The sequence below is a fragment of the Coccomyxa subellipsoidea genome (assembly GCF_000258705.1).
Source record: "Coccomyxa subellipsoidea C-169, whole genome shotgun sequence".
Classification (NCBI taxonomy): Eukaryota; Viridiplantae; Chlorophyta; class Trebouxiophyceae; family Coccomyxaceae; genus Coccomyxa; species Coccomyxa subellipsoidea.
Genome location: NW_005178041.1, coordinates 2,068,573 through 2,093,827, shown reverse-complemented (window position 1 = coordinate 2,093,827; position 25,255 = coordinate 2,068,573). Strand labels below are relative to the sequence as shown.

At 53.6% G+C, this 25,255-nt stretch overlaps 4 protein-coding genes across 4 annotated transcripts; 2 read left to right on the top strand and 2 right to left on the bottom strand.

The window, feature by feature from the left end:
- Nucleotides 1-1,988: 1,988 nt before the first annotated feature.
- COCSUDRAFT_39687 (WD40 repeat-like protein) lies at nucleotides 1,989-3,576 on the top strand (the record flags this gene model as incomplete). The annotated part of the gene is made up of 5 exons (XM_005651141.1): nucleotides 1,989-2,070; nucleotides 2,183-2,484; nucleotides 2,631-2,845; nucleotides 3,038-3,220; nucleotides 3,354-3,576. The coding sequence occupies 5 exons, from the start codon at nucleotides 1,989-1,991 to the stop codon at nucleotides 3,574-3,576; spliced, it is 1,005 nt and encodes a 334-aa protein (XP_005651198.1).
- Nucleotides 3,577-4,037: 461 nt separating this feature from the next.
- On the bottom strand, nucleotides 4,038-5,333 carry COCSUDRAFT_59173 (hypothetical protein; the record flags this gene model as incomplete). Its single annotated transcript, XM_005651140.1, has 3 exons — nucleotides 4,038-4,273; nucleotides 4,641-4,755; nucleotides 5,163-5,333. The coding sequence occupies 3 exons, from the start codon at nucleotides 5,331-5,333 to the stop codon at nucleotides 4,038-4,040; spliced, it is 522 nt and encodes a 173-aa protein (XP_005651197.1).
- Nucleotides 5,334-6,542: 1,209 nt separating this feature from the next.
- Nucleotides 6,543-14,013, top strand: COCSUDRAFT_52416 (cysteine proteinase; the record flags this gene model as incomplete). The annotated part of the gene is made up of 20 exons (XM_005651139.1): nucleotides 6,543-6,621; nucleotides 7,021-7,048; nucleotides 7,139-7,311; nucleotides 7,442-7,554; nucleotides 7,651-7,866; nucleotides 7,996-8,133; nucleotides 8,261-8,485; nucleotides 8,607-8,705; nucleotides 8,855-9,058; nucleotides 9,233-9,385; nucleotides 9,657-9,854; nucleotides 10,182-10,312; nucleotides 10,516-10,723; nucleotides 10,917-11,138; nucleotides 11,319-11,417; nucleotides 11,690-11,989; nucleotides 12,248-12,415; nucleotides 12,666-12,812; nucleotides 12,978-13,052; nucleotides 13,195-14,013. The coding sequence occupies 20 exons, from the start codon at nucleotides 6,543-6,545 to the stop codon at nucleotides 13,444-13,446; spliced, it is 3,228 nt and encodes a 1,075-aa protein (XP_005651196.1). The 3' UTR covers nucleotides 13,447-14,013.
- Nucleotides 14,014-22,269: 8,256 nt separating this feature from the next.
- COCSUDRAFT_64592 (hypothetical protein) lies at nucleotides 22,270-24,827 on the bottom strand. Its single transcript, XM_005651138.1, has 6 exons — nucleotides 24,600-24,827; nucleotides 24,135-24,438; nucleotides 23,726-23,950; nucleotides 23,381-23,587; nucleotides 23,045-23,220; nucleotides 22,270-22,713 (listed from the first exon to the last, which is right to left on the bottom strand). The coding sequence occupies exons 1-6, from the start codon at nucleotides 24,728-24,730 to the stop codon at nucleotides 22,518-22,520; spliced, it is 1,239 nt and encodes a 412-aa protein (XP_005651195.1). The 5' UTR covers nucleotides 24,731-24,827; the 3' UTR covers nucleotides 22,270-22,517.
- Nucleotides 24,828-25,255: the final 428 nt, after the last annotated feature.

Sequence of the window (25,255 nt, the reverse complement as noted above, 5' to 3'; positions counted from 1 at the left end):
GACAATGTCAGGGAAGGCAAGCACATGACGTTCCCAAATGGACGAGATACCCCAATCCTTCAGATGCATGCTGCCCGTGAACAGGGCCACTCTGCACCCTAATTCCTCACGAGCAAAGAAAGGTTCGGACAAATTTGAGACAATCTGCGATGCAAGGGCAGCCTGTACGAGGTTATCAGATTGCCCTGAAGTCAAAGTGACAACTTGCTCATGACTGCTTGCACTCTATACGCTCCCTTTCACCCAGGAGACTCGTGCTTGCTCGTGTGCCGAAAGGAATTACCTGCAAAAAGGTATCGCAACCTTGCCGAACATTGTGTAGGAGATCAGCCTTAGGCTTCGGGCCTGGCCCAGTCGCAGCAGCTCGAATCAAGCAAGAGCGCCGGCGCAAGGGAACATGTACGCCACCTGACCGAGCGACTTTCAGACGGATGGTGGACTGTGCTGCCTCGCTGAGGAGCGTCTGCGCTACTGTAGCCATCTTGTCAAGGTTTAGGTGCTGCAGACTGGGTGTTGGAAGGCTCTGTTGTGACTGGTGTCCACCAACACGTCTATCCAAACACTGTTTCGAAGATTTGCAAGCGAGATTTTGCACGTGCGCGGTTTGGGAATCTCCGATCCGTAATATGCGATGCAGTTCCGTAGCTTCACCTTCTACGGGATGGGCGACATGTGCACGATGCTAATGGCCAGTTCTCTTGAAAATCTGGCCTATGGAATCTGTTGGTGTGCGGAGGAACATCTGTAGGAGAGCTTTACTTACTGTCAGATCCTTGTGATACCAAATCGATAGAATCAAGTGCATTAGACACTCTCAGGATTTCGTTACAGAATTATACGCAGGGTGATGGCTCCCCTCGTGATGCAAAGCATCAGATACTGATCATTGACTCATTATAAAAGGTTGATCGCATGGGCCTAGTGGAGAAACCAGCGGATCCACAAGGATGTGGACGTCTGTCAGTGGTGCTGGACCTATCAAGGGCAGAAGTGGAGCTCACAGTTGCTCGGCTGAAGGAAGTGCTCTCAAAATTGCAGTATGCAGACTCCCAGCAACGATCGCCAAGGTAGAATCTCTCTCCAGAGTTCCAATGCCTGCATCAGTGATGACGTGTCGGAGACCCTGGAATCTGGCTTGATGATTGCATGGAAATTTTCTAGCAAACCAGAATCGTATTATCTCGCGGCCTTCATAATTTGCCCATCGACTGACTTTCCGGAAGAAGGCGATTAGGACATAGGCGCCAGCGTGGAGACCCCAGCCGCTCTTGTCCTGTGGTCAATGTGAGCATTTCTATGTGTTGCAGCCCTGGACGCCCAGCTGAAGGCCCGGCCTTGGCAAGCGCAACCCACAAACAGCCTGCTGCGCAACAGACCGGCACATATTCTCCAGCGTCTGGCCACCCGGTGCTGGGTGTGGCGCCGGTGGCACCCTCACACATCAGTGCGCTGCCACAGCGCATCGCGCCGAAGCCAGCAGTGTTGGCCCCCATACAAACCTCTCCTCTCCTGCCCCAGCCTGTGGCGGCGTCCTCTCCGCAGTGGCTGCCGCATGCTCAGCCGGCCGCATCGCAGCCGTTGCGGCAACCTCGCTCAGATGTGGACGTCTCATTTTCATCCTGGGCGCAGCCTGAGCCCATCTCGGCAGCTGAATTGGTGGGGCACCAACATTCTTACCATGCTGTTCTTATACGAAGCACTCATGCTCCTGGTCATCCTTGACCTGAGCAGATGTTCTGGGAATCCGCAGGGTCCACAATGGAAGGAGTGCTGGCGTACAGACCAGGGCGATCACAACAGTGAGGCAATCACATCCCTGGTATACATGCCGTCGCTTTCTGGCCTGCCGGGAGGCGATGGACATGCAGGTGAACCCTTCACCCCTTCTTGCATAAGGCCCGCTGATAGGGCTCGCTGAAACTTGTGTTTAAAGGTACCTGAGATTTCATTCTGCTTGCTCTTGATCGACACTGTGCTCGTGTGTCAGGATGGCTAATCTCGGCTTCCCGGCAGCTACTGAATCTCTGGGAGTGCAGCGCCAGCGGCGGACGAGGAGAACCATCCCTGCAGGTGCTAGCTCTTGGAAAGGGCAAAGCTGTTGTCCATGCTGCTGCAGGCCTTTGCTTGACACAAGGCAAATTGTGCTGATGATATCAGGAGAGATCTCAGTGTGGGGCCACAGACCTCCTGTGTGGCCCCAATTTTGCGAAGCTCCAGGCTGGCATACTCAACGATAGAAGCACTGCTCTGCAGTTCATGCACCAGCAGACGACAGAGACGATATCATGGAACCTGGCGCCCGAGGTGGGGACTGGGCTGCTGCTGGCGGCCGCACAGGACCCTGGCCGGCCAACCTGCTGCGTCGCAATGCACTCCCTGCACGCCGAGAGCGGCTTGTTTGCGCCGCGCGGCCGCATGCCCCTGCCTCCGATCGGTTCAGACGCACCCGCCTTGCCAGGCCGGCACGACAACAGCTTCTCGCAGGTCTGGCAATTTATCCATGTCTACAGCACACCATTCCCAGTGCTGTGCAGGTTTCTTAAGGCACCTTTGTGCAGGAATCTGTGTACAGTCCTCGGCAACAGGCAATCTGGCAGCTTTTAAGAGCTTGTTTGTGTGATCATGTTTAGGTGGTGTCGCTACACCCGCTGGGAGGACCGCTGATGACCTACTGCGCAGCGTCCTTTGGGGGCATCATTGCAGTGTATTCGACCACCATTGCCCCAGGAGAGATCCCCAAGTCAAAGACGGCATGGCCGGCCCACTCTGCGGACGTGACCAGCATGCACTGCTCACAGCACGGCATGCACCTCTTCTCCGGCGCGCGCGACGGCTCCATTCACATGTGCGCCCTGGAATTCCAGTCCCTTTGCAGACATGCGACATGTTTAATCCCACAAGGCATGCTGTGTAAACAATGTAAACAACCTCCTTCATCTGGGGCTGTCTTGATATCCGCAATTCTCTTTCTGCAAACACGCATGGCAAGGGACACCTAAGAGTATTTTGAGATCTGGAGGAAGCTGGATGGGCGCAGATGGGAGCTGAAGGCAAAGCCGTCCAAGCCGTCTGTCAGCTTCCGCCACAGTGCTGCGGTGACGGGGCTGCACCTCGTCAATGACAGGCACTTGGCGACCTGCAGCATGGATGGCCGCCTACTCCTGTGGGACATTCGCCGGCCCATGCAGCCTCTGCGCAACATGGCTTCTCCAGATGGCAGGTAAGCATGTATAACGTACTTATATCATTCCCCGACGACAAGGTCTGCCATGATTACTAGCACCTGAGGTGTGGTTCAGCCAGGAGAGTTTGTCTGACAATGGGCCCAAGAGCTTTTGTGTGGTGTGCTGCAGCGGCATTGTGAGGATGGCTGTCAGCCCGTTCGGCGACAGCGCGGCATTTGGGACAGTGAAGGGAGGCCTGTTTTCTGCACCAGTGGTCCTTGATGAGCCACCTGAGGTCACCAGCCTGCCTCGACTGCCGGGAGCAGCCTGCGCCCTGGCATGGAACTCTAGCACTGGGGAGCTGTACGCTGCTTGCAACGCCGTCATCACTGTTCTCCAGCCTGTCTTGTAAGCTTGGATTTGGCAGGCGCAACAGGACGCCATGTCATGTGTAGTTGTTTGCAGAAATGTGTAGCGTATGCAACTGCTGTTGCTTTGCTCGTATACTCCCTGGAGGTCATGCTCTCTTCGGAGATGGATCCAAACATCAAGGTGCCTGATCTTATGAGCTTTGGTCGTGTTCAAAGATTTGATGATGTTGTCTTTTCATCATGACTGCGCTAAAAATTCCTGCTGTTTTCTGCTAGTACTGCTATGTGTGTGCTATGCTGCTGATCTGTGTAAGAATGGAAGCTTGCTTGAGCAAGGATATTCAGGACCACACGTACCAAACATTACAAAACATGCACAATGTAGGGAATGCCTATGCATCTTCAACCACTGTACAGCACACTCCAATCTTGTTCCATTGTATGTTGTGTCTATTCCATGCTAGCGCTAGGAATGGGCCATGCCCAGCAGAGGCTGCTGATACTACGAAGGTGCCTGGACGGTGAGAGCCTCTCGATTGGCCAGCCCCGCATCCCTGAGCTTCTGCCTGACGTCATGCAAGACTCTGCGCGGCAGCTGGGCACTCAGGACAGGCTTGGGCCCCACTTCAGGGCAGCTGTAGCGCACATATTCCAGGACATCGGACACCGGCTGGCCGCTGTTGAACCGCCGCATGAGCCGGGCCCCATTTGGTAAGCGGATGGCGAGTTCGATGATTCCTGCATAGAACATGCAACCTCTGTCCCCCACAGCCACAGCCTCAACTCAAATCACTCTTTCTGCTGGTAGATTTGCTTTTTTCATGCACAAAAAAAAACATCTACCTTTAAGAAAGGCGAGCAAGGAGAAAGTTCTACCTGGACCAGCATCTGGCTCTTCGCCAGGATGTGGAGGGGGAGGCTGTGCAACTTGAGTCGCGTCTGCCAAGCTTGCTGCCTCGGGTTCAAGACACTCGGCGGATGGGAGCGCAGCATCAGAATGGCCTGCAAAGGAGAATCTTGGCTGTCAAATTTTCAGTAGCAACTAGCCTGGGTAAGTGAAGCTCATGATGTAAGGGTGATGCGTGAGGTTTACTCAAGGGGCTACCTTCCAGACTGGCAGCGATAGCTTTTGCAATATCTTCATCCTCCTCGCCCCAGGACTGAGATCGAGATCTGCTGCGATTGCCTTGCTGTGACTGCAAAGTCACCATGTTTCCCTCCTGCCGCCAGAGACATCGATACTTTTAAAGTCACAAAGCAAGAATGATATTGAATGGCCACAAGCAGCACAGCAATAACCAACAAAGCCACTTTCACAGGCGACAGAAAACCTGTGTTGCTCGAGCCAATGCTCCATGACTCGCTGCTTTCAGGTACCCTTTATCACGCGCTTGTACTGATTCCATGGAAACAAGTCTGGCCTGCAAAGAAAATTCAAGGAAATCTCAGGGAGGGTGTGTCACACAGGAAAGCACGCTCCCAACATCTTGTTCCATGGCTTTGTATAGCAAGCGCTGCAGGGTACTGTAAGTGTCCACGTCACTTTAAACAGTTTGGCACAGCTTCCCATTGAGCGCGAGGGCAAGCGACAGCTCTCAGTGGTGCAGCAAATTAACATACAGCGCACCTGCTCTGGTGTGAAACATCTGCCCGGCGCATCTACAGAGGCACCTGCTTCATCCAGGGTGACTGGCGGGAGAGCGCCTTGCACAAGAAAGATGCTGTACCCATCCTGGCGCAGTTGGTTTAGGTAGGCAGACAGGTAGAACTGCGACAGAGGCTGGGGTGCTGGGAGCATGCTGTTGAGATTCCACCACTCTCCAGCAATTTTGCGCAAAGTGAACCAGTGCTCCTGCGCGTTTTGCTTTGCTGCTCAAGCGAATGCTTGAAGTGTGAACTGGATTGCTTAGAGTCCAGAAGTGGTGCAGCACATCACAGGCATTTGAACAGCAGCATACCCGCAAGTTGCAAATGAAAGCGTCTTCCAGCTCTGGCTGAGCAGCCGACTGTGCTACTTCAGGGTTGTCCAGGTTTGTGCAGGTAAGCCCGAATATTTGCAATGCTTTGCTGAGCACCTGCAAGCCAAACCTTTGTCACGACGAAGCAAGAACCTACACTTGGCATCAGCCTGCAAAACATACAGTTCACTCGCCTGTATGGAGAAGAACCCATCAGAGCTGACATTGCCGCTGTCTTCCGCAATGAACTTTTTGTAGTCCTCTGATTCTATGCCATTTTCTGACATGAACGTCCGCTCCAAGGCATCCAAATCTTGGGCGATTTGGCCAAGTTCAATAGCGCCAAAAAGCGGCCCTTGCAGCAATGTATTTAGGCAGTGGACTCCACACAGCGCAGCCTCCTTCACATTGACAAGAAAATGAGTTCAATGTACCAGGATTAATGGTAGAACTCCGCGTATTATTCACGCTCGTTTCTTGGAGTTTCCGAGCCTGTTGTGTACATCACTAGTGCAAAGCGGTGTGAATTTCTCCAAAATTGCTTTCAGTTGCTCTGCAGGAATGATCAGTGAATATTGCTTGCAATTTGATAGACGGACTGTAGAGATCAGTTTCCAACCTGTTTTTCGTGATACAGAAGCACATTTCCCTCCATGTATGGATCTCAGACGATAGATTCTCGTTGTCACAGAGAAATCCTAGCTCACAGTGTGGGCCCCCCAAATTAATGTTCACTTCATCCAGCATTGATTCCACTACAGCGCACCAGCTGGCCAGGAACGCCGTCAGATCGATGCTAGAAAGTGCGCATTGAAGGAGCATGCATGGCCAAATTGTTTCGGAATATTAAAATCCTCAAGATCAGTCCTACTTCGTTGCAGACTTTATGTTCGCTTCTTGATGTTCCGAGATGCGCATGACATTATCGGAGTTTTACGCCAGGCGTCTTGAACTTGAAGGTTGAATCACTGTGAACAGGACAAAAGGGAAACGTTCCAGTATCGTGTTTAGAGCGGGAGGCTGTGCAAATGACTCAGATCAATGAACAGATGACAGAAGATGGCATCGATGATAATATGCAAGAGCCTTTGATAGAGGAGGTTCCTGATGAGACTGAGCCGATGGAAGGTGCACGCTAGCTCTTATATATATGCGCCCGTGCGCTTGTTCACGGGCAGGCCTTGTGGTTAAGGAGCACGATGCTCTTGAATCCACAAGATATGAGATATCATATCCATTGCAGCTGGAATAATTGCAATATTCACGCTGTCGCGTTGCCTCACAGGTGTGGCTACAATAACGGAGCTTAGTGGGACAGGAGTGGAGGAGGAAATGCAGACCTTGCCAGCAAATGAGGGAACTTTTACAGTGCGTGGTCAATCCAACTGTGGGACAGGCCCTTGCATTTCTGCTTTCCTGAGATGTAGTCAGGCTACACATGGACTGGGAAAATATAAACCACCTGGTGTGCTGCGCAGTGGAAGATACCTAGATTTTCTCAAACAGTGGAGCACAGACTATTGTCAGACAATTTCACAGCGGGCAGCTACCCCTGGTGAGCTTTTTCGTTGGGTCTGCTAGTGCTATGAACTGCCAACCAAGTGCAACGGAAACAGCACTGACGATGTGTATCCTTGGATTGCAGGAACATTCTGATGTTCCCACGGGGGAACAGAGAAGGGACAAATGCGGCTATGTCGCTCTACTTGAATGCGGCAGATGCAGACACGGCTCCCTTAGGTTGGATGAGGCGTGCAAGTTTCAAGCTCACTGTCGTCAACCATCTCAGTCCAGAGCAGTCTTTCACCAAGCGTAAGCGCCTGCGCTGTTTCCAACTTCTTTTGCCAAGGCTGATGCAGGCCGAGCAATTTGCTAAGACTTCCTTTTTCGATGTTAACAACTTGTGACACTTTATTTTCTGATATGTTGTCATTATGTAAAATTGCAGAGGCGGACCACAACTTTAGTGCTGGCGGGGTGGACTGGGGCTTCACAAGCTTCATGAACTTGAGGGACCTGCTGGACCCCAAGAAGGGCTACTTGGTGGATGACACGCTCACAGTAAGTTTGATATGGTTGTCTCGTCAATGTTCCTGATCCATAATCTCAGCATGGCATGCATGCTGACAATCTGCTACCTTGCAGATCACAGCCCAGGTGTCGATGGACAAGACCGACAACCTCCACTATGACAGCAAGAAAGAGACGGGATTTGTCGGGCTGAAGAACCAGGGCGCCACATGCTACATGAATTCCTTGCTGCAATTCCTCTACAACATCAACTACTTCAGGCAGGCAGTGTACCACATGCCCACTGCAGAGGAAGACATAGCCAAGAGCATCCCTCTGGCGCTGCAGTCTCTCTTCTACAAGGTGTGCACCTGCTGTCCTCGCTGCTCATTCAAAGCCAGCATGGGTTGGGACGTTAGGATGTATCATTCTGAAGCAAGCATGATAGATGCAGAAAGCAGCTCAGCCTTCCTGATCTGAGTTTGTGTGCAGTTGCAATTCGGCGAGTCAAGTGTGTCCACAAAGGACTTGACCAAGTCCTTTGGCTGGGACTCTTACGACGCCTTCATGCAGCATGATGTGCAAGAGCTCAATAGAGTGCTCCAGGAGAAGCTGGAGGACAAGATGAAGGTGCGTTGAGCAAGCACTGTTGCATTTTTACCTTTCTTCTAAATTTTTAAAGTAATGTGGCCTCATTGTGGACTTATACTGATGCTCTGTGGCAGCGCCCTGTCCAACTTGGGACTGCTGGGTGCAGGGCACAAAGGTGGAGGGGACAATAGGGCAGCTGTTCGAGGGGCACATGCACATGTTCATCGAGTGCATAAATGTGGACTACAAGAGCACGCGGCAAGAGAGCTTCATGGACCTGCAGCTGGATGTCAAGGGGTGCAAGCATATCTACGACTCCTTTGACAAGTACTGCGAGGTGGAGGTCATGGACGGGCAGAACCAGTACAAGACAGACGACCATGGTTTGCAGGCAAGACGCAATCTCTGCTTTTCCTGTTCCAATTGTGATGACCCCCTTGCTCCTTACTTTTGCACGCACTTAAATCATGGATAGAGACGTCCAGTACTGAACAGAAATGGAGTTCCTGCAGGACGCCCGAAAAGGAGTGCTCTTCGACGACTTCCCGCCGGTGCTGCAGCTGCAGCTGAAGCGCTTTGAGTACGACTTCCGCAGGGACATCATGGTCAAGGTGCGCACGCCAGCACACCTCCACATCAGCAGCAGCACCACCTTTCCATCAGCTTGCAGCTTAGCTTGTAATGCAAGACTCGGGGTTGCTTTATGCACGGATGCCTGTGCAATAATGGTGCCTTACAATAGATGATTCCCTGCTTGCAGATCAATGACAGGTATGAGTTTCCGGACGAGCTTGACCTGGACTATGAGCATGGCAAGTACCTGTCGGAGAATGCGGACCGCTCCGTGCGCAACCTCTACAGGCTACACAGCGTGCTCGTGCACAGCGGCGGCGTGCACGGCGGCCACTACTATGCCTTCATCAGACCAGATGGCAAGCACTGGTTCAAGTTCGACGACGAGAAGGTGCCTCCCGCCTTCATTGACTGGTGCCCTGTGCTGTTGGCGACTTTCAAAGCATATGCAAGTCGACAGCTGATGTTGGCTTTAAGCCATGCATGTTGCTTTTAGCTGTTTGATGGATGATGTGACAATACGTGAGACTTATTGGTCATCTCATTGGTGTGCGCATGCATGCAGGTGTCGGTGGAGGATGCCAAGAAGGCGCTGAACGAGCAGTATGGGGGCGAGGACGAGAACCCGCCGCCAGGCACCGGCTTCAACACCTTCAAGTTCACCAAGTACTCCAATGCCTACATGCTGGTCTACGTGCGCACGAGCCACTGGGACAAGGTGCGGCCCCATGTGACTTCATGTCCTGCCTTGCTGCACTGGTGGTCCACCCGTCATTCTATGTCTGCTTTACTGCCACTCTGCATTGTCACAGTGTCCTAATGCTTCTGCATTTGGGTGATCTGGAGGGACCGTGCAGTGTTTGGGCAGGGTCTCATGTGTCAAACATCTGAGCGGCTAAGCTCTGGCTGCACGCAAATTGTGACTCGTGGCCCTTCAAACGGGGCATGTGAAGTTAAGACTCGTCGCCAACAATGCCGGCTTGGTGCAGATCATGTGTGAGGTGGGCAAGAGCGACATCCAGGACCACGTGCGCATGCGGCTGGAGGCGGAGAAGGAGGAGAAGGAGGCGCGGCGGCGCGAGAAGCAGGAGGCCCACCTCTACACCGTTTTCCGCATCGTCACCGACGCTGACATCCGCGACCAGATCGGCCACAACCGCTGGTTCGACCTCGCCGACCAGGAGAAGGTGCGTTCCTCCACTTCCAGCTGTCCTGATATGCCACAGGACTGCATGGTCACGGTACCCATTCCCCAAACACCTCAGTGCCAACCCCGTGCATCGCGCCTTCCCGGCAGCTGCTAAGGTCAGGACAGAGATAGTGGGAGGCTCCCTGCCTTGACAAGCGGCAATTCCACCGCTATTGTGGCACACAGAACACAGGAGCGGTGCAATTGCCATCTACGCTGCACTGGTCCCACTGCACAGCCCCTTCAGGTGGAGCAGCAGGAATTACTCTGCTTTGTGCGCCAGAATTGGGGAGTGCGCTCAAGGCTGGTGTCGGCTACTATGCAGGTGAAAACCTTCCGGGTGAAGAAGCAGATGCTGTTCGGGGAGTTCAGGGAGCTGGTCGCTGAGGAGCTGGGGGTGCCCCTGGAGCAGCAGCGCTTCTGGACCTTCGCCAAGCGCCAGAACAGCACGCTCAGGTTCCGCGCAGCTCCCCTTCCAGCACTCCAACCCTGTTCAATATTCTGGTCATACTGTACTCCTCTTCGACGCAAACTGCCCAGCTTGACCTGGCGTATATGGAGGCACCTGTCCAAATAAGCAGGGATGCAGAGACAGCCCTGCCTTGTATCGGTGCATGTGTCCCAGCTATTTTCTCAAGGGCACCAGTGGGGCTGAGCAGGCCGGCGAGAGCGCTGCAGCCGTCGGAGGATGAGGCGCGGGTGACGGATTTGAAGGACAGCCCGGTAAATAACAGGCTGCAGCAGCCGCAGACCATCGCGCTCTTCCTGGAAACCGCCATTGGGCCCGCCAAGGAGCTGCCACCGATCAACAAGAACATGATCCTCCTCTTCCTCAAGCTCTACAAGCCCAAAACGCAGACCTTGCGAGTGAGTGACGCCCTGTTCATGTGCTAGCACATGTCAATGCACCTGGCTGGCAGCGTCAATGGCTCTTGGTTAAGCCATAGAGCAGACTGGAATGAAGATGCAGGTGCATGGCCGCATGTACCGGCATGGTCACATGTATCTGGCACGTCTGTAAGAGAACTTCTCGTCCTGAAGGCTTTTCTTGCGGCTGCAGTACGTTGGGCGGATATTTGTGTTGAAGACACAGAGATTCGCGGACCTGTACCCGCTGCTGCTGAAGCGGGCGGAGCTGCCGGAGGACACAAAGCTGGCCATCTATGAGGAGATCAAGTTTGATCCGACAGTCATGGTGGAGCTGCAGAATCCCAACCACTCCCTGGCCAACGCTCAGCTGGAGGACGGGGACATCCTCTGCCTCCAGGAGCAGCCCAGAGAGGTGAGCATTTCCTTGCTGCCGAAGTCCCACCAGCCATTTGCCCACTCAGACAGCCCAGCCCACTCAAACAGGTCATGTCTGGAGGGGTCGAACAGTGCTGTCCGGATGAAGCTAGCAGTGCTGCAAGCATGTTTAAGAAGCGTGTGTGGTGAGCATGTGGGTGTGTGGGTGGTTGCGCAGGATGACATGGAGGAGCTGCCCTACCCAACAGTCAAGGACTACCTGGTCTGGGTGCGCAACAGGATGACAGTCACCTTCCGGCGGCTCGATCAGCCCAAGGTGACCCTCATCCACCCTTGCCATCACCCTGACCTCATGCTTGGCGCAGTGGACGCTCCACCCAACCTTGCTTAGACATTGCTGGATTCATGCATCCTGTGGCCGCGCTGCATCTATTCACTAGGATGCGCATGCCCTGAGGATCCTGGGGACGCTGCTCTCTGTTCGCCCATTTCTGTCCTTTGCAAGCTGCCCTCTTTGGAATATATATTAATGGCTAGCGCGGGTGAGCTGTTGCAGAAAATGTTCAGCATTTGCTGCCGCATGTGCAGGAGGCGGGCGTGGTGCTGGAGCTGAGCAGGGACCTGGACTATGACGGCGTGGCGGCTGCGCTCACAGAGGCGCTGCGCAAGGCGGAGCAGGCCGAGGCGGCAGGCCTGACAGACCCGGCGCTGCTGCGATTCACGGCGCAGCAGCCCTTCGTCAATGCGCCCAAGCCGCAGCCCGTGAAATGGCACGGCTTCGACACGCTCGCGTCCATCATGGTCCACTACAGCACCGTCCTGGATACCGTCTTCTACGAGATCCTCGACATCCCCCTGCGCGAGTTTGAGCAGCTCAAAACCCTCAAGGCGCGGCCCCCAAGATATTCCTAGTAATGTCCATGCGCTCGTTTCAGTGGGCTGGGGCCTTGGGACAGCTGCGGACAGTGAACTCAGGAGGGGGAGAAGTGGGCATCAGCAGGCTGAGTTATTGCCGCACGTGCAGTGCCATGCTTCACTGAATCGACGACCTAGTTGCACTTGTTGGGGCCTTCTCAGCCACGGACAGGGATGTCAGGAGGGGGGGGGGGGGGGAGGTGGGCGTGAGCAGCGGGGTGATACGCGCAGGTGCAGTACCATGGGGAGAGGACGGAGCCGGTGAGTCAGCACGACGTGCGCGTGCCCAAGGACGACACGGTGGGCGACGTGCTGGAGGCGCTGCGCAAGCAGCTGCCCGAGGACAAGCGCCCCGCAGCCCTGCGCCTGCTCGAGGTCTTCTACAGCAAAATCTACAAGGTGCGCCAGCCTGCAGCATTCCTGCATCCTCCTCATTCACATTATGCTCCTTGTGTTGTGACCCTACTGCCTCACAAGAATATGTGCAGGAAATTTACAGTTGGCTTGTGGCGTCTGCCTGGATGGTCTGGGGACTGACTGTGCTGCTGGGGTCTCTGCATAAGCTGTAAAGTCCTACTCATTTCGTTCCAGATTTATGATGCTCGAAGACAGCTCTACTAAGCTCATGGCGCTGACGGCGGCTGTGCAGGTGTTTGCGCCGGACGAGAAGATCGACAGCATTGATGACCGGTACTGGCAGGTGCGCGCGGAGCCCATCCCTGAGGAGGAGATGGAGCCGCCGCAGAGCACGCGCCGCATCCACGCCTACCACGTCAACCCAGACGCCACCAACAACGTGAGCGCGCCGCAGCCGCCCCTTTGTGCTCTGCATGTCATACGTCTGAACAATTTTGCAGGAGACAGCGCTGGGCCTTGGCTTACCATTTGCGCCAGGAAATTTCCCATTCTTACGTGTGATTTCATGCAGTCTATGACGTGCTGTGCCTGCATGTTGTCGCAGGTGAACTTTGGGCACCCGTTCATCCTGCAGATCGGTGAGGAGGAGACACTAGCAGACATCAAGCCACGAATACAGGCGAGTGTTCTCTATCTGAGCAGACCTCTGCCCCTTTTAAGGAGGTTCCAGCCGTTGGGTTTGCACATACCGCACATTCTAATTGTCCAAGTGCTTGCATGATTACCGCCGCTGGCCAGTTGACAAGCGCGCTCGGGCGCAGGCGAAACTGGGCGTACCTGAGGAGGATTTTGTCAAGTGGAGGTTTGCGTTTATGGTCAACCTGCGGCAGCCGGAGTACTTGGAGGACGAGGATGTGGTGGCGCTGCGCTTTGCGCGGCAGAGCGCGACGCACGGCGTCAGCACGGAGACCAGCTACCTGGGCCTGGAGCACGCAGATACCGGCCCCAAGCGGCCGCACCCCAACAGCAACCGCTTCTCCCAGTACGAGCGCCCTGTCAAGATCTACAACTGAGCCGCCGCCGCGGGTGCATGCGCTCGCGATGAGAGGGGCCTCTGAGGCAACGGCTGACACGTCAGCAACCGTCCTCAGTTGTTCCTGCTGTCGGTGCTGCATGCGTGGCTGCGCTTTGAGAAGAGCAGGCGCTCCAACAGAGCTGTGGAGTGCAGTAGGCAATGTCCTTGTCTTTAGCTGATGTATAATAGGTTGTGTCCTTACAAGACGGGGGAAAACAAACTCGTTCGGAAGTGCCAAACCCGCCTGTCTTGGAGGGCTGGTGCTCTGTGCGAGCTAGGCAATGTGCTGTCAAGTTCTATTTGCTGGTCCTGAAATATGACCTGACTCCTTGCTATTAAGCACCCTGAGGCGTGTGAGCTGTGACCCCTTGAGGTTTCTGCTGCAGCCCAGTATGCTTTGCTTGCAATTTGAAAGGGATATTAACACAAGCATCCTGCCGGTCGACAGAGCTAAACATGTGATGCCCTATAATGACACACAAGTCTGACCATGATATAAGTCCTTCGAAATCCTTCGCCTTAAACATCATATCATGTATGATCTTAAGACTTAAGCTTTGATGAAAACGTTCATTTGAGATGGCTTCGTAACAATAATTAATTTGATCAGAGGTGGTCTTGCAAGCTCCAATGGACTCCAGATCACTCATCATAATTCAGCCTGCGCATCCTGAGTCACAATATTCAGCAACCTGGAGACACTGCTTTGGTCAAGAAATGGTTCAAGATCACAAGATCACTCATCATAATTCAGCCTGCGCATCGTGAGTCACAATGTTCAGCAGCCTGAAGACACTGCTTTGGTCAAGAAATGGTTCATGATCACAAGATCCTGTACATACACATGTGAGCAATACACAATGTTATAGAAATTCCTAAAGCCTGCTACGAATAGAGTCAACGTTCGTATTATTCCGCCCAGTCTCCACGATTCCCCTTTGCTGGAGCAGATCCTGCAGTCGGCTGGCTCCGCTGGGCAGCTTTTGATCTCCCGCAGGCGGCGAGCTGAGATCCCACATGCTGGCGAGGACGTCAGTATGGACATCAAGTTTCTCGAGATCCGCAGTACTGACCGGTGCTGGACTCAGCAGCAGACGCCACAGCGGCTGCAAGGCTTCTGCAGGAAGGCTGAAGTTCAGTTTTGGCAGGAGCCTGTCCGTTTTGGAGTGGCGCGCGTTGCTGGTCACTAGCCCCACCATGCATCCATCCAGCCCTATCACTGCACCCCCGCTCGCCCCTGACACCAGCACACACACGTCACATAAGGTATTGCCTCGCATCATCCAATAGAGGACAGAGCTGAGAAATTATTGTGTCACCCGGGTTCTGGTCCCACCTGGTTGAATAGCAGCATTAGTCATCAGTATGCCGGCCTGCCTCTCACCATCGTCTCCCTCCGAGTACACCACCTGGACCAGCAAATGGAGATCAGTGTACAGAATATATAACGCGTGGTGCTGCAAGTGCTTCAGCATTAACCAACAAGCTCATTGAGGCAAGTCTAATGGCGGGTCAACAGGCACCTTTGAGACCACCCCGGCTGTCGCAATGTGGCCAAGGCAGAAGCGGGGCGAGAACAATGGGAATGCCACCACCGCAACAGGCTCCCCTGCTGCTGTGCTGGGCGTCTGCCCGCTATCCCTCAATGCAAGTTGCTGCAAGTGCACGCGTGCCCTGCCCTCCAGTTGCAGCACGGCAATGTCCAGAGCGCCCTGGAACACAAACACCACCGCAGCTGTGGCTGACACCGGACGCGGGGGCCCTCCTGCAGATCCGCCGTCCTTCTGCCACACCTGCACTCTCAGAGTCGGCGGCACTCTCTCTGCTGATGCTGCACGCGAGTCTTCCTGACTGCTGCGGCCACTGCCGGCTGTGCGCTCCACCAGCAAGTGGGCGTTTGTGACGATGTAGCCATTGCGCGCAGACACAACCACTCCAGACGCCCAGGTGCCTCCATTTGTAGAGACGGCCACCACGCCAGGCTGTGCCGAGGTCACTGCATGCTGCAAGCCTTGCGCTGCAGCAGTGCGTTGCAGGCTCGGCTGCAATTGCTTTGGCTGGCTCTGTGCTGCGCAGACTGCTGCTGTGAGCGCTGGGAAGGAGTTGCTGCCAGAGCTTGTTCCACCAGTAGTGGCTGTGCCTGGTGCAGGCGCGCCACACGGCGGACTCCTTCCTTCAATGTGAGGCAACCGGGGAGACAAATTTTGGCTTCTCCTGCCACCCTGCAAATTACAAGGCGATCCAGATCAGCTGCCCTTGCAATGGGACAGCCTCTTGTTCAAGATACACTGTGTGGCTAGCAAATGACAGTCTCAGATAGATATATCGTACTATTCTTGCACAGTTGCTGTCATGGCTCACCGATTTTGCTTGCCACTCAGCTGGCTTGGAATTTTCCGGCAAGCTCATGCTGCTCGCACTTGCAGAGGTAGATGCTTGCCAGGTCCGTAGAATCGCGATGAGACAGCCCGCTGGTATAATGGTAGGCACCTAGTCAGGCAGAGACAGGTGTAAATGTTGGATGTTTAGGAGGTGGGGGCTGCACTAAGGTGAAACAGTACAAGCTGTGCATCCAGCCACAAGGTAGATTCGCTGCGTCACCTCAGCTCTGAATGTGTGGCTGGACAAAGGCAACCCCAGCACACCAACAAGCTTCCCCTCGCAGTCAATCACAGGTCCGCCGTCCATTCCTGGTAACACATGCATGTCTGCAAGAAGCAGGGCTTGGGACCCATCCTGCTCACACATGCATCAAGCGTCAGCATCATGCCTGCAGGTGGCCAATTGCGAATGTGCCAATGAAAGAGTGCAATTGAAGAGTGCAATGCACCTGCGCATACACTGCATTTGCAACGATGCCAGCGGCGATGTGGTTCTTGAAGTGGGCATGCGAGAGTGCTCCAAAAGGCGAACCCATGGCTGTTATAGTGCTCCCAGGCAGCATCGCGCTTCCTAGATCACCTTTGCTAAAGGCAACCAGGCCCAGGGGTCTGGCCACAGGAATTGGTGCAAAAGGAAAGTCCAGGACTGCCATCCATGGCAGCAGGCTTCCCTGTCCCTGTTCCTTTGCATCACCCAAAAGCCATTTTGCTGACCAGTCCCCGCCATCTGCACTCGCAGATCCACACCTCAGCTCCAGTCTCTGGGCAGCAATACTAACACAATATACCATGCTTGCAGATTGCTGTAGCCTCACTGGGCGTCAGGCGAGTCAAGATGGCCGCCACACTGCTGATGCAAAAGAATCTGCGCAATCTTCCTTCGACTGCAGCATGTCCATTGAGTGTGCTGTAGTCTGTGGAGACTGAGATCCTGAGGCCATCAGGGGAAACCACAGCATCAATGATCTGCACTTCCGAATGCTGGACAGCAGAATGGAAACTGAGTGGCTTTGCAATGCGTTCCAGGACAGTGGAAGATCAGTGTGAAAGTGACAGTGAGCATGCGCACCTCGTTCCAGGCAGGAGCGAGGCATGTGAGGCCGACGCCAGCGCATTTCGCAGATGGGAGGGCAGGAATGGGACCAATAGATTTGCTGGACATACAATGATTGGAGCGCCTTCATCTCTGGTCAAGACAATGCCTGCATGCCAACACGTCCCAGTCAGTACGCAGGAGGAAATGATGGACCTGCGTGCTTTTGAGTCTCAGCACTGCAGAGCACCAGCCCACCTGACGCAGAGAGGGTGGTCACTCCATTAGCAGCAGTATGAAAGGGCCTTGCGTGGGCTTTTGCCAGTTTTGGATCCGAACCAGAGACCTGAATTACAAGATTGCCTCACAGAGTGCAGACTAAAACGAATCCTTGAAGACAACTCACAGTTGATTTCCGTGCCAGACCTGAACAAGGGCTGCCAGATGTGACAATTTATCTGTGTCACCAATCAACATAATACTCAGCAGCTTTTCCGTCCTTGTATTGCCAGTGTTAATTCTGCCATCAACTTGATCTCAGATCATAGGTGCTTGACTTGTGCAATCTACTCAAGAGTGACGATGGCGAGGACAGATGCAGGTCACCAATAAATCGTATACCGCACGGTTCCTTAATTAAGAGATGGAAAATGTATTTCAAACTCCAAACAGACTCCGATGTGACTCCAAGCAAGGGGAGTATAAGAAGTTCTTCTTATACTCCCCTTGCTCCAAGAAAGGAGGGAAGAGGCCAGATTAGGCCACTGCTTCAGTTTACTCAAAGAGATGGCAGTGACCCGTGGGCGGGTTTTTCCCCCCAGCTTTTGGACATACTAGAAGGGAACGATCAGTTCACATGCATCATGCTATCTTCATCACCTTGCATATGTGCATGACTCAGACGTGAGTTAAAAGCCGGGTGTCACAAAAACGGTTTTACCGTACAACCGTCAGTGACCGCCGGATCGGGGCCGGGGCCGACCGGGTACCTGGACAATCCACAATATCCGCTGCCGGCACATAATGCAGTTATTTGCCTGCATGCCAGTATTTGAGAAGGAGTGTTTTGCTGGCCTGCAACATGATAATAATAACTATTTACAAATTGGCCAGACAATTCATACTATTAGTAATAGCACCATCATGGTGCATGCTCATCAAACACTTCAACAGCTGACTTCTTGGCCCATTCAATGTGTGTGCGATCCAATTCCTCCAAACTTCTGAGACAGCTGCCTGCAGATGCGCTTTACAACATGGCCTCATGAACAAGTATTCAATTGGTGCTCACCAAGGCCACATTGTTCACAAGTTGTAGTTTGACCTCAAAATCTATTCATGGGGATGGATAGACACAAAAAACAGGGTGCCTCGATGCCCCGGCTCCCATATCAATGCGATCGTGACACATTGTCAGTTCATTGCATTGAAAATTCTTAGCCCCAGTGGGCAAACACAGTGATAGTACATTTCTGAGGGACCTCATAATCCAAAAGAAAAATTGAGTCAATTGAAGAGTAAAATCAAATTCATACGTTGGCAACATTAATTGCCGCGCACTCCAAGTATTACCCTCTCAATTTACTCAATGTGAACCTTGCAGATATTTCGCACAAAATTTTGGCGAGCTCGCCATTCTGAGTAGTACAATCCCATCGCTGGCACTGTGCATGCTGCCATCCCCTGCATCACAAATACAAGTCCAAAAATGTGATGTTGTCTCCGGCAGCAGATGAGCTTGCAAGAGTGGATCAAGTTTGTATGGCACGCTGAAGCAAAGATATTGACAGAACGCTGCCAAGAGAGGTTGCTACCTGAAACAAGACGAGCAGTGATGGCCCAGGCACAAGTTGTCCATGCAAGCACAGAGAGGCTGCAACTGCCGCGGTGGCCCTTGTGCATGCTTCTGGCAGGAGCAGGGCCAGGTGCACCCGCCACCTGACTGTTCGCAAGACCGCAAAATATAAAAGCCCCCACAGCGCCCACATGTAAGGGGTGTGTGTCAGGGCTGTCCATCCAGCTGGCCCTTGCACCGCTGCGTACAGCAGGCATAGGGGAGGCACCACCAGACGCTCTGCTGACGCTATCTGCTCACGATACTGCGCATAACCGCTCCAGAAGCTGCGCGCGCGGAAGAGAGCCACACCAAACGCAAAAAAGAGACCTGCAGAAGCACATTCCATGCACCTTTAGAACCTGCAAGGTGTCCCAACACATGCAGCCGCTGAAACCCAGCGATTCATCCTGTACTGGAGTGGTGAGATGAGGGCAGGCTGCTCACCCTGCACACAAAGGAGGGTGATGGGCAGGCCGCTGCTAGCTGTGAAGAGGGGCCACAGGACGGACGCCAGCGACAGCAGCACCAGGAGCACGGCATGCACAGCGTCCAGCCTCGCCAGCCGAGCACTCTGCCAAGCGCAGAATTTGTGCTCCAGGCGGCTCTTCGCAAACGTCAGGTCCCAATTCTGCACCAGCCACAGCCACTCTGTCAGTCATCCACTGTGTATCACTCTTCTCTGCAGTACAACCCCTATCCAAGCACACCACATTCCAAGGTAGACGAGCAAGCAATGCTTAGCGCCGCACCTGCTTGAAGGACGGCGCTGCGAGGGTGTCGGAGAGGAGCGCAGGGTCGCTGGCCAGCACTTGTTCGCGAGTGACGGGCTCCAGCTCCACGCGCTCCAGCGTCACAGGCTCCAGACCCAGCTGCTCCGGCAGCACCTGCATCATTGCGCCGCAGCCCGGCCGCGCGCACTGCACCCGGAACCCGCCCTCACCAGCGCCGTAGCCGCCCGGCCCCGCAACATGCGGTTCGATCGTGGAACTGCCGCCGCGATCAAACGTCAAGCTGCTGCGCTGTCGTGGCTGCTGCTGGAGGAAATGGGGTGCTGGGCGTGAGGGCCTGCCTCTGCTCGAATCCAGGGAGTTTGCCTGGGGGACTCCGCTGGGCGATGCAGGGCCTGCAGAGTGTTCCTCGTTAGAAAATCCTCATGACTTTAAAAGCGACCTAAGGTACTTCTTGCCAAAGGTAGCTGTCAGAGGAGCCGCCGAGGCATACCAGGGTTCCTTCTCGACGGAGGAAGCCTCTCATCCTGGCGAGTACCCCTCACATCTCCCCCGGCTTGGTGCGGAGCACTGCCACAGCAGCTTGCCTGGCCATCTCCCACAGAAGCTGCACTGTGGTCCTGGATGGGAGAGGACCCCTCTGCCAGCCCATGATGGGGAGGCTGCATGGCTGCGGCAGTTTGCAGCGGCGGCTCACATGAGAGCATGCTGCTGCTTGCACACTGCCCTGCACTGCTCGATGCATCAAGCTGCTGCTGAGACTGTCCGCTACCACTCGCTTGCTTCCTCAGAGACGTGGCGCAGCGCGACTGTTTTGGATTCCAGAATTCCTGAATCCAGCTCCTGTAAAAGTCTGCTGGCGTGATAGTACTTGACCCGGTTGCTGGGTACGGCATAGCGCGTTTCCACTGTGGCAGAGGCATCTGCATCTGGGTCATCATCTCACAGTCGTCGGATGAGTCTGATATGGAAGACCCATCTGCCTCCAGTTCATAAGGGCTGTCTGACAATGCTGAGGCCTCCCAAGAGCCCTTCTTCTGCATTGGACCAGAGGTTGCAGAATCAGGCAAGAGCCGGGTGATGACGTCCGATGGATATGCCTTTTGCAACAGGGACATCGCCATCTGCAAAGTGAATCACGGGCAGGTTATTAGTTAATTGCTCTACGACACAGGTTTTGTGAATCAGACTCCCATCAAGGTCCTTTTGGATGCCAAAAAGAGGATGTAGTGATGGTGTTACCTCCAGATCATGCTTACACCTCACGTGCGTCAAGCACAACGCGAGGTGTGCAGCCAGACCTTTGAGCAGGGAAATGAATTCTGAAGTCAACGGCTGTGCAATCACTGTCACAGTGACTGCCCCCAGCACGCCTTCTGGAGCCTCCAATGGCAGTGTCACACAATCGCAGGCATGCTGGCATTGCTGCCAGCAATCCCAGTCCACAAATGCACGGCATCTGTGGGCCAAACCCTTGTTTAAGGATGATCAGCAAGTTGCTTGCAACTGATGAGATGTATGCGAGACCAGCAAAGCAAATCACAGCACCTGTCAGGATGTCGATCAGAGCGCAGCAGATGACTGCAGTGAAAGGATTGCCATGCAGCTGTGCCCTGCTTGCACTTGGCCACCGCTATCACAGGCCCCTCCACATAGCCATCCCTCTCAATCACAGGGTAGTGGAGTAGGTGATCTCCACATTTGTCAACAAGGGACACCCTGAAAAAAAAATTCTCCTCAGGCACAAGCACAGACTACAAAGTGAAAGCACACTCATGCGTCTCTTGCCTCACCTCAGGGTTTTCAGGCCCGGCACGCTGCCCTTGATAGATGCAGCAACAGCTCCGCGTAGAGGCTCGCAGCAAATGATCGCTGTCGCAATCCCAAAGCAGGCGTCTTGAAGGCTGCCAGAAAGAGAGGTCATGCAGGCCCAGCTAGAGCTCCTGCCAGGAACATGCAATGGCTCTTAACAGACCTTTTGGAAGCACAAAAGAAATACATAGAAAGAAATTCAACAGCTCTTAGCGCTTTGCGAGGGTGGACAAAGAGGGCCGTGTCCTGCACGCACCTCTGCGTCCTGCCTGCCAAGACCGTTACGGATGAGGATAATGGTTGCCTCGATTGATGCAAGAAAGAATGCGAAGAGACAGTGTCACCTACGTCTGTTATATCATGCAGTTCATAGCGCGCAACTCGTTAACCTTTCCCCAGATGAAACCGCGCACCGGAGGTTGATAAAAATTAGAATCCGAACCAAAGACTGAATGCAGGGAGTGGAAAATCAGTAAGTAGAAACGCTGTCGTAAGGGTGGAGCTGGACACACCGTTAGACCCGGAGAAAACATGATGAGCTCTCGTAAACTGATGCTTCCGGGGAGATAATGTGTCGTCAGCATGTGCTGACCTCAAGGCGGCAGCCGGCGGCAGAAGCATGCTCAATGATCATGATCGGTATCGATTTGCAAAAGCATGAAGATGATCAGAATACACCGATGAATTGGCACTAGTTGCTAATTGGTGGACCTGAACAGTTTTCAGAATGATCATCATCATGATCATCATGGCATATCATCATTTTTCGGATCGATTTTCGGGTACATTCGGCGATGCGGCCGCTCCTGAGACACCCGCATCGTCGCTGTCGAAATCCGTCCCGAAGTTTCGAGCGGTTTGCTAGGGATGGCCCCTCAGCATTCGTGTAAGAAGGGGGTGTAGACCTGTAGGCTGCAAGGGTGCATTTGCGAGTTGACAAGGCTGCAAGCCTGTGCATATCGGCCCCGGGTTCCGGCTGCAGACGGACCTGTGTATGCCCTATGGCCCTCTGGGCTCTGGGTTCGCCACTCATACAGAATATATATATATATATATCATATAATGATGATCACCATCACTGATCACTGATGGCATGGCATATGCATGTGATCAGGGAATCTTGCTGCAATAGCTGAGGATCACTTAATACACTGTGTAGCATGATCACCATCAACTCTAGGGCTCTAGAATATTCAGTGAAACACCAGGGAAAGCCACCGCGACTCCTCTGCAAAGTAAGAAAAATCTGAAGAGTCTTGCTGCATGACTCCCAGTCGTTCAGCCGCCTTGTCCAAAGGCATCTGATGAGTCATCCGCGCCCTCGTCGCCATCGATGTCCTTCCCCTCAAAGCCTGGGCTGCTGCCGCTCAGGGTCTGCTCTGCGCTCTCAAAGGGGCTCCCCTCACGCTCTGTCGGCAAGGCATCCTCAAAATCTGCAAATGCTTCGTTCAGCGTGGGGCTTGCAGCCTCCTCCCTGCAAAGCCGTGTCACAAAGGGCTTTAGCTAAGAGCATGCACCAGAATTCCCTGCATGGTATGACGTGCCCAGGCAAGATGTATCTGCAGATGAGCTGCAGGTAAAGGCTTTCAGCCTCATGTCCCTTGTTTTAAACAACAAAAGACTGAATTGATTGTTCAGGTCTTCGACCATGCTACCATGCTGCATCACACAGAGCCTCACATAAATGCACCTCTGAGCTTTTTCCAGGAAGAGGATGGCAAGTCTCAAGAAATCTAGGCTGGGAGCTGGGCCTGTGTCTGCCTCTGGAAAGCTTTTCGAGTTACACAGGGGCCCTTGAAGCATACCTTCGCCAGATGAGGTCAGTGTCACTGTCCCTGAAGTGGCCCAGCTCCCTGAGGAAGTCCTCGGTCTCTGGAACGTAGTGCACCCCCTCCTGGAAGTAGTCTGACGTCTCCAATGGATCCTGCTCCCGGATGCTCACAGCGCTCGGGTGCACTGAGCGGCCATTGTTGGTGATCAGCTGCAGCAACACACAGAGACTCTTCTTCATGAGATGACTGTGCGCAGAAGTTTCTGAGCTACACCTCCAGGACGAGCTCAGCTGAAAATATGACACTAACGGCAGCGCAAGTATATAAGAGCAGGCAGGTAAAGAATGAAGGGGCTAAAAGTGTGCGCACATCCATAAACTCTTCATGCGTTGCACGGGTCGGCAGCTCTCCAGTCTGATCGAGGTAGTTGGTCAGGAAGCGATGATCATTCATAGTGGTTATGTTGAGGTATTCGTACTGCCCGACAGCATTCTGCCTGCGCATAAAATCTGCATACTTTTGTTCGTGCCGTCGCCTCTTCTCCATGTACGCCCTGAAGTCCCACTCGGTCCAGCTCTGCTCACACAGAACAGTTCGTGTTACGTTTCTGCACAATTGAGTGTGCGGGCTGGAAGGGAAGAAATCATATTGCAAGGTCAGGACACGTCCTGAGGGTATGTGTGCATGGCTTGCTTTGAGCAGCAAGCAGGTCACCTCCCAGGGTGCAGGTGCAGTCTGATCATCCGCTTCAGGCTCTTCAGGGTTGCGCTGCTTGCGCAGGTCCATGTCAAGGCTGAAGTTATTTAACTTCTTCTTGCCATAGATGTCCATATCGCGTTGGTCACTGAAGACGTTGAAGGTGTCGAAGGGAATGTGCTCCGGAATGGGCACCCCCATTGCCAAAATGTCCGGCACTCTGTCTGCCACAGCCTTCAATGCCTGCAGCACACACCCAAGCATCTCCTTAGCCGCCCCTCTGTATCTCACACACGCAAGACAGCAGAAGGCAGTGAGGGGCTGTGAGGAAAGCGGTAGGGATGCACAGTCATTGGCCTCCCAGTGGAGCTTAATGGTGCCAGCTTTTGGTCTCATGATTTCTCAGTAGTAGCAGGGACCAACTCACATCAGAGACAGTCTCAATGCCATGCAGGCCCCACCACTCCTCATGCTGCGATCTGGGCTTTGCGTTCTTCCGCGTACTGTACTGGATGTAGTTCTGCCAGACTGCATGCCGAGTCCAAAACAGCTCCCAGTCCCTGACCTTATCCGGCCAGTCCTCGTGTCTCATTTCCTCCAGGGTTGGCAGGTCAAACTGCCATGGTCGAACAGCGCTGAAACTGCTATTTTCTCTCTGTGCTACATGTTCAAGTCCCCGACCGCTGGTGCTGGCAACCATAACACGTTCGCACCCTCGCAGGTCGGTTGTCCTGCAATAAAACAAACCCCCAAGACTTCCAGTAAGACATTGTGCTGAACGATGAGCGTTTTGTCCGAGGTGATCAAGCAAGAATTCTTTGACATAAATTTTGGGCAGCTGTGCTAAATTGAGGTGGGAAGTCGAAACTTGGGTCTCAAAGCGACTTCCTACCTAATCCTCGCAACGTCGCATGGATTCAGCTGAGATTTATGCCCTGGTAACTGAAGAGGGCCTAAAAGAGAGCGATGGGATGCTCCAATTCCGCAGTGTTGCAGATGTCCTGCCTGGCTGCTAGACAACATGATGTCCAGTCCTCTTGCCAGGGCTGAGTGCGATCTGCAGGACAATAAAAATCTATCCGTAATGCAGACAAGAGCCCATTGAATATTTCAGATTTTCGTATACTAATGTACAACAAATTTGGAGGAAACAACTTGACCAGGCTTATCGACGATGAGACCGGGGGATTAGTCCCCCCGCTGCCGGCTGGCACACGTGGCCCTTAAAGCACTAACGCAGACTGCGTTACGCAGTACAACGGATGCTTCATTTGAATTAAATTATATTAAATTAAATTTCTGTAGCTCTTCAATGGCTACCTCGAACACAGCTTCCATGAGCAGGCCTGTGAAAAGCCATTCATTCACTATATATAGAAGTCACTGCAAGGGCAAATCAGTTGCAACCACGTGCATGCATGCGGGACGTCCCGATATATATAGCGCAGTGACACAATCCGATGACAACCCGATGAGCCATGACCATCATGTTTGCATTCACTGCAGCAAGGTTGAATCACTCCAACTCTCAAACCATCAATCAAAGGA

What these genes read in the sequence shown, in the direction of transcription:
- COCSUDRAFT_64592 (XM_005651138.1), bottom strand. Translation starts at nt 24,730, where the DNA reads ATGTTGTCTAGCAGCCAGGCAGGACATCTGCAACACTGCGGAATTGGA. An exon ending in TGCGACGTTGCGAGGATTAG is followed by an intron (nt 24,439 to 24,599) that starts GTAGGAAGTCGC and finishes GTTTTATTGCAG; the next exon opens with GACAACCGACCTGCGAGGGT. An exon ending in CGCATGAAGAGTTTATGGAT is followed by an intron (nt 23,221 to 23,380) that starts GTGCGCACACTT and finishes GTGTTGCTGCAG; the next exon opens with CTGATCACCAACAATGGCCG.